Source organism: Dermacentor andersoni, chromosome 4 (assembly GCF_023375885.2).
Source record: "Dermacentor andersoni chromosome 4, qqDerAnde1_hic_scaffold, whole genome shotgun sequence".
Classification (NCBI taxonomy): Eukaryota; Metazoa; Arthropoda; class Arachnida; order Ixodida; family Ixodidae; genus Dermacentor; species Dermacentor andersoni.
This window is the reverse complement of record NC_092817.1, coordinates 186,686,275-186,697,857: the sequence shown is the minus strand read 5'-3', so window position 1 is coordinate 186,697,857 and position 11,583 is coordinate 186,686,275. Positions and strand designations below refer to the sequence as shown.

Genomic DNA, 11,583 nt, shown 5'->3' with positions numbered 1-11,583 from the left:
AGGCGAGCATTTGAACGATGCGGGTTACCGCCCGACGCCGGTGGTTACGTAAATTTAACGTCCCTAGATTGAAATAAAGACAGATTGGAATAATTTGAAGCTATAGAGTCCCATTTGCAGAGACGCCAGTCTGCGTTAGGGATAACCGCAAGATTGAAACGCGAGAATGATAGTAAACCTTAGCACTCTTCTCCGCTTGTTTCTTCAAGTTGCGTATCAAAGCAAAAGCTTTATTGAGCGAACTCTCACCACTACCGTTTTGGGTATTTCTCAACTGCAGCTTTGATATGTCTCCCGGAGTCAAAGGGAATACGTTTGCTAGCGCCATTCAATTTACACTCTGGCGTACGTGTCCATTGACTGTACCTCCTACTGCAAGAAAAAGGCTGTCAGAGAACTAAGTGGCGTGACAGACGCTGTGCACACCTTGTCGACATGGTCCCATAGTTGCCCCCTCATCTTGGCGAAGAAAGGCAATTCCGGATGGTCGACCTGCGTAGTAAAGGCATTGTTATGGAGACAGACTCAAAATGCCGCTAATAACGCCGTGTATTTCGTCTACGGCTGTGTAAATATTGCCAGAAGGAAACACATAGCCGCCACCGTCCCGCCCAAATTCACTGACACTACATCTTTAAAATGCCATTTTGACAACTGTCGTTATCGTTTCAGGTTTTCTCTTTCTTATAATTTGGATCGTCAGTCATATGATAAAATTAAAAACTAATTCAAATTTATTCAAGTGCGCATGAAGCTTTAATTGGTTGCCTCAAGCTAACTAAAATTGTTCACACTTTGTAAATAGAAGAATCCGGGAAAGTGTCTGAACTGATTGTTGCCATAAAAGGTTTTGTGAAATTAAATGCATGGTATATATAACGCGACGCTCTCTGCATAGCTGAAAAGCAACATTCTGGCGCTAAATTACACATCACCAGTAAGAAAGTTCTCAAATTTCGGGAAACGCCGCAGGGCATACCGCCACGGCGTGCCTAGGAGGGCTTGAGCAGGAGATTCGAGACGCTCTTTAAGGAAATTTGGTACCTTACGTTCCAAAGCACCCCGTTTGTTGTAGAAAACACCTTACAATAAAGGACTCCGAATTAAGCTGTGTGTCGATTACCAAAATACTGTAGACTTCAGTATTAGAATACACAATTTTTAACATGATTTTAGCTTTTCTTGTGATTTTGTAAATTTCCGTGCGAGGAGATTAACAATCTTAGTGAAACCGCATAAAATGCTGGCACAATATTATGCAAAGTTAACGCAGTAAATGTCTGGGCGCCAACATAACTTCACTTGAGGCCACCCCTTCCCTCACATGATTGACTCTTAATGCGGGATATATAAGAGAATATTAACGAAAATTGCAGGCTGGGCTGGGGTAGCATACGGCATATCAGCTTGAGCGCGGCTCATTTCAGAAGAATGGCACGGAAAACTTGGGAAGCCATATTCTACGACTCTTCGTAAAGCTTTCGCTATCATTTGTTGTCCTAAAGATGAACGTGTGGTGCACTTTGATTGAAGCTGAAGTTCTTTTAGAATTATCTTCATTGTTACTTACGTCCCCAACTGTCCAATTCTTCTGAAACAGATAGCTTGCTGCTACATTCCATCGCCTTCGACATCCATTAGTTTTAGTTTCGATCGTTTCGATCGATAGCAGGTTTTAGTTTCGATCGTCGCTAACGTTACCATTGAAACCTAGTTGAAGTCACCGCACCCTTTTATTGGTTTTCCTAAATTAACAAAGCGCCTCCGGGAACTATCTGGTTAACTAAGGCCACCGGGGAACCTTAAGGTTAATGCCATGCATCGATACAGAGCAGCTTCATTCAGGGTTGTCTTTGAGGAATACGTATTGAAACTTGAGAAAGCTAAACACACCTGATGCAGTTATGGACGTGGTCGGTCTATATCCCTGTAATGAATTAACTTTGCTCACATGAACTGGCGACTCACCGAAAAGATGAGACGCGGGTCGACGGTGAGAGACAGGAGCAGCTGCTGTATGGTTTTCTGCGTACGGAGATGTCATTCACGAATATGCACTTGTTTACTTGCGGAGTGTAAACAAGTGTAAGCACTATGAAAGAACACGTCCTCGTCACAAAATCAATCACTCATAATATGTTCACTTCAAGAAGTGAAACATAAACAGTCCTTTATACAGGTGAACCAAAGAATTTCTTGAGTTTTGAGAGGGGTGACCTAATCACTAGCAATAAAAGAGCAGTAAAAGGCAGTAAAATGCTTTAACAGAAGTAAAGCGATACAATACATCGCATTATTTCAGCTTCAATGCAACTGAAGGAACCTAATATTGATGGGTGCTACGGTAGCATTTAGTCATATTTCACGGCATGGAGAAAGTAATGTTTGGGTTTGGTTTTTAATTAATAAATATCTTCTTGCTTGTTATGTTTTGAGTCAATGAATTCCGCAATTTAGAAGCACTGTAGACGAGTGAAACTACTCCATAGTTTGTTCGAATAAGTGGATTGTTATCTTCATTCAGTTAACTTTTACGATTTCGATTAGACCAAGATCAAGCGCATTCGCTGCACACAAACGCAATAAAATTTATAACTTTAAACCTAAACAGGCTCGTCGTATACAGGGTGTCCTGACTATCATGCACCAAGATTTCAAGATATGCCAATCCCACGTAGCTCGACAGAGCCAAGGTAATGTTGTTAGCAGTCGCTTGGAGATACGGAGATTACTTTTTCCATCCCGCCTAATTATATACCAGGTCTTCACTAATTCTATATTAAGATGAAAAATCTAAATGAGGAAATCGCAGAGCAACACGAGAACCTCTCGATACACCTTTCTGCTTCTCAATACCTGCTACATAAATATGTTTTTCCGAGCGGGAAAGAAACCCACAAGAACATGCAAAGTGCATCGAGCGGCCAGTAGAGCGGCAATTTTGCGTGTATTCGCGAGCTTCTTTCACGCTCGGAAAAACTATTTTATGTAGGACGTATTCAGCAACAGAAAGCTGTATCGACAGTTTTTCATGTCGCTGTACGACTTTCTCACTGACACTTTTTATCTAATTATATTCTTTGAGAAGTTGACTAATTAATCAGGGCTAGTTATGTAATCAGGCAGAATGCAAAAGGTAATCTGAGTATCACCAAGCTACGGCAAACAACATTACCTTGGTTCTGTCCAGCTACGTAGGATTGGCATATTTTTAAATCTTGGTGCATGGTAGTTGGGACACCCTGTATAACTAACAAAAGGAAGAAGATGTTCATTGCTAAGCTCATTTCGCATAACGTGAGATTCTGGATTTCGTGAAAAGTTCAGTCTTACCCTAAGGCCAGAGGGCTTTGAAGCGAAGGACCATTGGCGCAGCTGCCTTCAACCTTGAATTTCTCGCAGCCTATTACCGCTACCGTGTTGATTGTGGCTGTTTCTATACTTGCATTTAGGTGATTATTAACTGAAAGACCACTATGTACTCGAAACTGAAAACTACTGCATGCTCAAGCATTCCGATCATTCCAACAATGCTGGCGCTGTGTGAAAGCCGCTGACCGAGTCATTATGATGCGGACATTAAGCTCTACACAGGCCCCTTACCTTGTGCTTGCGCGGCGTAAATGCGAGGCGCGAAAGCATTGCGTTGAAGCGTATGCACAGCGTAATTAATAGCTCTTTTTTGATACCGCTATGCGCCTTCTCTACAAAAAAAGCACTCAAGTATCCAGAAAGGTGAAATTTGCGACCTATTAAAGGAGATTTGTACCGAAGTTTAGGGCAAATTAAAAGCGGTAGTTTCATTCTTTTCTCCGTCAACAATAAACGTGTTTATTGACACAAGAGACCTTGTCCATTCTTATAACATCAATTTTAGTGGTGCGAACGTATTTAGTGCCACTATAATTGACCACTACCATTGATTGCACGATTGTGGAATTGTTCCTATCATTGTAAATGAGTGATTCACATGCATAGTCACCTTTCCTGCTGCAATACTCGGTATTTTTTCGTCATTACATCATGCCATCGTGGTACCATCATTCATTTGACCCTAGTTGCGGCAACACATTTCTACTGAGCAGCCATTTTTCTGCCATCTTTGAGGAGAAATGTCATATATGGTCTTTCAAGGGCACTTGCGCGCTGCCTTTAGACTCCGGTGTAACGTGTGGCCACATTTCTTCCCGACCGCGGTCACGTCCATTACGTGATGCGCGCTGTACTAAACCTCTCGTATAAAAATAAGCTCTAGTTCTGTCTTTACTAGATTACAAGCGTGGCATAAGGTATCTTATGCATGGACAGTTCATATTGTGCAAGAAATGAAGTGCTAGGCCCAACTGTTAGATTTCATCATGCTACTGAAGGTGGCGGTCACTTGGAGAGACCACCATGCTTGAACATTCCTAGAGGGTTGGTTTTTGTAATTACTGCGTGGTGTTCATTATTAGGAGTTTGTGGAATAGCGATCACTCTTTGACTGTTTCGCAACAGGCAGCAAATCTATTGAGAGCGATTCTGACGTTTAAGATCATCATACAGTCTACTAGAACGCGCAATGAAAGAGCAGGAACAAGAAAAGCCCTTCGCACTGTGCGTGAATACCTTGGTAGAAGGGATAATTAAGACTAAGTTCCTCTCATGACTGCGAGCATGGATATGTGGAGTCCTTCCTACAACATTCACCACCACTGAACCATTTATTATAGGGTGGCGTGACATATACCAAAAAGAATAAAGAGGTAGTAATTACAAGTGACATCTCCAAGTTGTCGTTGACAAAGACGTTGGTCTTTCAGACTAGTGCCTACGCTCAGCAGCGGTTCAGTTTGTACACGCCAACTATGTTAATTGTATACGTACTCTTCTCTAGCTCCATCACCGAGGTGGCCCAGATAATGAAATCAATGTCCCCTATGGCGGCCACTACAGTACGTATGCTTCACTGCAACACAGGCAAAGATTTTACGGAGGTGTGCTGTCTCCAGTACAAAACGCCGGCCTTCGAGAACCACATGGGCGTGCTAGACATGCAATGTCCCTAGTGGCCTCTAAGAAACAGCGCATGTTCTGCTGGCCTCCACCAAAAGTTACTGCTGGATATTTGGTGACCGCCACCTCATTTTGTCCCACTGAAAAGCGAAAATGAAAAGCGAAAAAAAAAAGAGCATTCGCATTCAGGACAACATTCTGCCACCAAATGTTTTCCATTTTTTTCAATAAAATTCAGTTTTACATGCAAAATACACTTCTGTATATAAAATAGTTAATGCTCTGATACCCCTTCTTGGAATATCTCCCATGCAGAATTGCGCCGAAGGGAAAGCTGATACTAGCCTTTATTCATTCGAAATTTTTAAACGCGCAGCATGTTCTGCTATTTCCTCACAAAGCTAGAGCCGACTGTAAACATCAATAAAACATGTACTGTAACTTGATAATGACCTGAAATATAAATTACTTTCATCAAACATGCACACACACAAAGAGAGAGAGAGATACATTTTTGTCAAGCTGTGTATATCTCAGGTTCTCACCGTGAGGTCCACGAGCGTGTTGACCGAATCCTGGTAGTCTCCCTTGATGACCTCCAACATACGACCGCCGTTGCAAATTCTGTGCATTAAGGAATCAGGGGTGTCAGTTTTATTGAGGGTGGTAGCTATCCTTACCAGCAGTCTTGTTACGCCATATCTTGTAATGCAGTTTTCAGCAACACCTTAGCAGAGTCCCTAGCTATAACGTAAAGCTATTGCAATATGTTTTTGTTCCAATCTCCTGACGTCAAATTTACGTAACCACCGACGCAAGCATCGGGCTGTAACCCCCAGAGTTGTTTGAAAAGCACAATCAAACGCATTTGTGGTCTGTAGGACGTCACTTTCTTTTGCTTTCAAAACGAATAGCATTGCCTACATTGAGCAGTCTTTCTTATCTAATTCGCTTAGAAGAGGCGAGGAGCACGCTCAAGTAGAGAGAGTTTCGATGGGGCAGAGGCAGCCCTATGAAAGTAGATAACCAGATCAGGAGGGTGCTGCCGGCGTCTGCGGTTGGTCCGCTTCCCCTTACTTATCTTCCACTGGCTGGTTGAAAATCACGGCGGCCCGCTACGGAAGTTTAAAAATGCCGCTAAAACGGACACTCAGGAAAGAAGAGTTGGTAGACATGCCGAAAGGTCTCGATAACGTTACACTGCCATGTAATTTTTTTTATTATACGCAAATAACTCAATGCTCCCCGGCAGCTCTGAGTAGTTAGTGCCACAGCAATCGGCAGATGGTCATCTTCTGTTCCTTTTAGAGTGGGGCAGTCTCCGGCTATTCAGAAAATATTTCAGTTTTGTTCTCTATATCAATGCATCTTAAACACGTGCACGTAACTTTGACGCGGGGAGTTTTCGCGGTTTTTTGATGTCGCATGACAGACAGATGAAGTGGACGCAGCCCGAAAACGTTTGACCAACAGAAATTGATCAAACGACGCCTTTTTCTCTAATGGCGAAAATGCATCCAATCAGAAAAATGTTTTTTTTCTTTCGTTCAGTCTGATCATGCATAATGAGTGTTTGCATATGCCACGGTTTTCATGACGTCGCGTGACAGACAGGCGCACGGGGGGAGGGGGTGGTGCTTGAAAATTTTTTGACTACTCGTGGATGGCTGATTGCAGAAATGTAATAGAAAAAGTTTGGAACAACATTACGTTATAGCGCCGCAGGTGAATAATTTCTGAGAAGACTGGCAAAAGGGTGCTGAATATGGTTGATGGCCGTTACATTGCGTCCTCAATGCAAATATCATTAAATGCTTCGAGAACACTACTCGTTTTTCTAACTTTGGGCTCACACAACAAAATAGAGCATATTAATTTTTTTTTAAAAGAACAAGAACGGGACAGGGTCATAAAGGGACTACTTTTGTTTTTATTCTGACAGAGTATCAGCTCGTCCAGTTCACCATTGATCTGCTGAAACTAGAGGGTGTCAAACCATATAAATTCACATACGGCATTGTATCACCAGAAAAGCGAGCACTATGTTCTTGTGCTTACTTCTAGCTCCTGAATCTCCTATCTTTTTGTACCTGACATTTTACAGTGTGAGCTGCTACAGCTTCTGCGGCTTTTTATGTCTCCTTGCGACCACCACTCCTTATATAGACCGCAAGATAACACACGATGCCTCACAGAGACCCCGTAGTTGAGTTATTGCATCGAGTTGATGCGCGGAGGCTCTTTAAATGACTCGGCAGCACTGTTGAAAGTCCAAAATTGGAATTCTTGCGATAAACATTACTTCGGGAAGAATCAGCCGGTGCATTTTAACCAAATATCGCTGTCATCGCCAAATTGCAGCCTACTGTTCATAATATAGGCAATACCATCACAGAATTAACATTGTTGGTACCAAGGGGGCGCCAACGGGGAATGTAAGGGAGAGACACCCATATGCTTTGCGGAAGAAAATTAGCGTAAGTATCGATCCCGTGAACATTACGACTGCAGTAAGCTAGGCGGCTGTCCTCTCGACAAACATCATGTGCATATGTTGTTAAGAGGTAGTTGGAAGTTCTTAATTACCCGTTGAAGCACAACAGTGGTTTAACCATTACAAATTCAAGATGTCTCCCTGCCTGGCTCTGAGCTACGAGAAGATGATCACTGTTCAAGCTTGTACGGCTGCTATCTGGAAATCTGCGTAAAAAACGAACGTAAGAGTAAGAAGCAATATAACTCATTGCATTTAACTTCCATCAGAGGCTCGCAAGACACTCTGCCCACTTGTTGGCTTCACAAAAAAAAAAAAAAAATGCTACATAAATTCTAATTCTCTACTAATGCGAAAGCATTCTTTGGCTCGACCATTACTTCGCTTTAGCTTACTAGTGTTGCTAGCGTATGCATGTCTGCCCATGGATTTTTTTTTTTTGAGTCAGAGAATGCTTACGCAATTCTCTGAATTTCTGTATCATTTTTTTATCGAGCGTCGCCCTGTAACGTCGGTTCCGATCCGCTTCTGAACACTTCCTTTCCTCTGCTTGCTGTTGGCTATGTCCTAGTTGCTGTCGCTTATCTCGTTGTTCCTTCTGCCGACTACGCTATTCCCGCTGTGATTCAGGGTTCACATGCCGCTTGTTGGTTTCACCAAGCTCGTACTTTCTTATTGCATAAAATGGCGATGTTGAGGCGACGACTACGTGACGAGTTCTTTTTTTTATCGATTCTAAATCCACCAATCATCTACAGTTACAGTATTGTAACGATTAAACGTCTTAACATTATCAATTACCGTACTTGCACGAATCTGACGCGCACTTTTAAAGAAAAGGTGCCTTCAAATTTGCATGCGCGTTACAATCGGAACTATTTCTACTCAAAATCAAAAATGAGACCAATTCTTACTCAAAAGAATAATCTCAATGCAAGGTAGCTAGACACACTGCCATCGAACGAGTCGTCTGAAAAAAAGGGACGTTTGGAGACATTGCAAGGTGAGTCCATGATGCGTAGAATGCCCTTCCTCCGACGGTGGTTGCGCGATCCTCCAGAAGTGTGGCATTTCGAATGCAACAAATGTACTTAAGGTGATTTTCTCTGGTCGGTAGACAGCGAAAAGTAGCTGTCATCGGGCTGCGACTGCCACTATCCGCTAAGGCTCAGCACTATGCGTGTCTGTGTGTCCTTGTATGTTCCACAATATCGTTTCAACACGGTATTCGACGACTCAGGTTCCGTTACTTGACGTGTGCGGTAGAATCGGCACCAGGTTATTTTTTTTTATTTGGGCGGTAATATAACTGCGCATTACAAACGGTGGCGCGGTATAATACAGCAAATACATTATGCACTTATTTCCCAGTTGCGAGGCGTCACAGGAAAGACATGGTTTCTCCGGAGTTCTTGCCAAAGAAAGATTGCGCATTAAAATGGAGACGGGCTGACAGACACATGCACAGACATTCACAATGAGACAGACAACAAAACAAACGGCAGATTGCTAGAAAAAGAAGACATTGCTTTACTCGAATGTCAGCGCAGCTCTTTCGCTTTTCTTCGTCGCGATACAAGATTCACACATAAAGAATAACTGACAGCTTACTTCGGCATTTCTCGGGCCTGTTCCAACGTGGTATCGTTGTTATATTTATGGCCGGATTTCTGGGCTTTCGAAAAAGGTTAGTGTATAAAAACAGTTTTGCATTCGTGAATTACGCAATGCTGGGCGATGTCCTTAATAGTGATCTTACATCTTCCTCAAAGCCTTTCAATATTTCTTCAGCGAATCGTCCACCTTGTACAGCACACATATTTTCACATTTCCAGACAACGACAAAATTTATGCCAATGTGACAAGAAACAAAGCGACATTTCTTATTAACCTCGCATGTAATCTTTCGATATGTCTACTGCTACTGGCTTTTATTTTCTAGCTGGAAGTTGTGCAGTATTTCAAGCTTGTAAGAGATAGACAAGAATTTAGCAATCGCCACAACATTCACTAAATCGCGGGTGAATATTATTTTATGAACTCTCTTAGACGATGAGTTGTCATGAAAACTGATTCTTTCTGTGCCGCCCACAACGAACAACTCTTGTGAGAGTACTCACTGCTGCTGCGCACATGTTTTATACGAATTCAGATTTTTCTGAAGTTAAATGGCTGCGCAATCAGCTGTCTGACTTAACTGGAACCATGCGATGACGCTTCCTTTAGTTGTGCTATTAAACAGCACATATTTGCGCAGCAAATCTTCGTGCCTGCGTACTCACTGAAATGCTTTCCACCTTTTGACTTCTGCACGACCGTATATATATGAGTGTGCAAGCCCACCGCCTTAGGACTCCCGGGTCTTTAATGGTGGACTAAATTGATGATGCTGAATAGGACGACTTCGCCCACGTACATTCGTTAATCCATGTAAAAATACCAGTTGCATAAAGTATTACAACCAGACTTGCTCGAGGCTCGCCTTGCTTTTATTTTCCACACTAAAGGAAGGGAAAAGGTCCTACCTGAAGAACAACTCGCAATGTCCTTGCTATGTTCGCTATGTTCAGGCAACTCGCCATGTTCAGGCAGTGTGAGAGAGAGAGAAATAACTTTTATTTATATAGCCGGCAGATTGGTGGGGGGGCCAACCCCGCCTAGATGTTGGCCAGAAGCCCTTGAGCTCTAGCGGCATCCTCGGCCTGCTGGACAGCCAGAAGTTGGTCTTCGGGGGCCGAGCTGAGCAACACGGTCTCCCACTGCTTCCGATCCTGAATGTTTTGGCCCTGTCAGGGCGCCCGAGGGCAGGCCCAGATAATGTGATCCAGGTCCGCCCTTTCTTGACAAAATTTACAATTGGCCGAATATTGGTCTGGGTAATAATGATTATAAGTCACCGGATTTGGATATGCATTTGTTTGAAGGAGGCGCCATGCTACCGCCTGCTGCTTATTAAGTGATGCGTGTGCGGGAGGAAAACGCACCCTCCCCAATCTGTAATGATTAGTTATCTCCCTGTAGCCAACCATCCGGTCCCCTGTCAGCCCCAGCCGCGGCGCCCCGGCGGCTCGGCTTGTGAGTCTTCGAGCGACGGTGTCGGCCGCCTCATTGCCGGGGAGGGAGGAGTACGCAGGCGCCCAGATGATATGGACAACTCGCTCACCGCGGAAGTTTGCCAGGATACGTTGTGATTCCGGCGAAATGCGCCCCTTTGCGTAATTTAAAATGGCGGTTTTAGAATCACTGACTATTATCGTGGCCAGTGTGGAAGCCATTGCGAGAGCAATGGCCGATTCCTCAGTCACCTCGGCTCCGTTGGTTTTAATAGATCCGCTGACTTTAGGCTCACCTTCTGAGTTCACTGCAACGATACACATATTCTGATTAGTCGTGTACTCTGCCGCGTCGACGTACACCTCGTCCTGAGAGCGTTGGAATCTCCTATGTATAGCCCTTGCCCTTTCCTCCCGCCTTTCCCTGTGGTGTTCGGGATGCATGTTTTTGGGTAGCGGTGGGATAATAAGCTTCTTCCTTATGTCGTGGGGAATGTCTACTTTATTGCCATATTGTGATGCGTATGTAACTCTAAGCTTCTTAAGTATGTGTCTGCCAGTAGGTGTTTGCGAGAGTCTTTCATATTGCGCTATCGTATGGGCTTCTATGAGTTCTTCGAGCGTGTTGTGGACACCTAAGGCTAGGAGCCTGTCATTCGATGTGTTTATCGGCAAACCTATGGCTTGTTTGAATGATCGTCTAATGATGACTTCGATTTTTGTCTTTTCTGCTACTTGGAGATTTAGGTAAGGGGTTACATATACTATGCGGCTGATGACAAAAGCCTGGACTAGTCGTACCAGATTGTTCTCTTTCATCCCATAATGGCGATTAGCAATTCTCTTAATTAGTCTCATTGTTTGTTGTGCGCTGTTTTCTAGTATTCTGATTGTTTCCCCGTTGTGACCGTTCGCTGATACGTGGAGGCCGAGGACTCTAATGCTGTCGACAAAAGCTATTTGGTTGCCATTTACAAAAAGCGTGATATTTGGTTTATCCGTAGAACTCTTACGGCCCCTGCTTGTCGGTCGGTATAGAAG

At 43.5% G+C, this 11,583-nt stretch overlaps 1 protein-coding gene across 1 annotated transcript in view; it reads right to left on the bottom strand.

Moving 5' to 3' along the window:
* Positions 1–258: 258 nt before the first annotated feature.
* The window catches only part of LOC126531886 (uncharacterized), a 53,305-nt gene continuing 41,980 nt past the window's right edge, over positions 259–11,583 (bottom strand). Inside the window, exons 3-5 of the mRNA XM_055070661.2 lie at positions 5,541–5,619; positions 1,969–2,025; positions 259–492 (exon numbers count right to left, since the gene is read on the bottom strand). Coding sequence (XP_054926636.2) covers positions 370–492; positions 1,969–2,025; positions 5,541–5,619 — 259 coding nt within the window. The 3' untranslated portion in view covers positions 259–369. The remainder of the gene's footprint in view (positions 493–1,968; positions 2,026–5,540; positions 5,620–11,583) is intronic.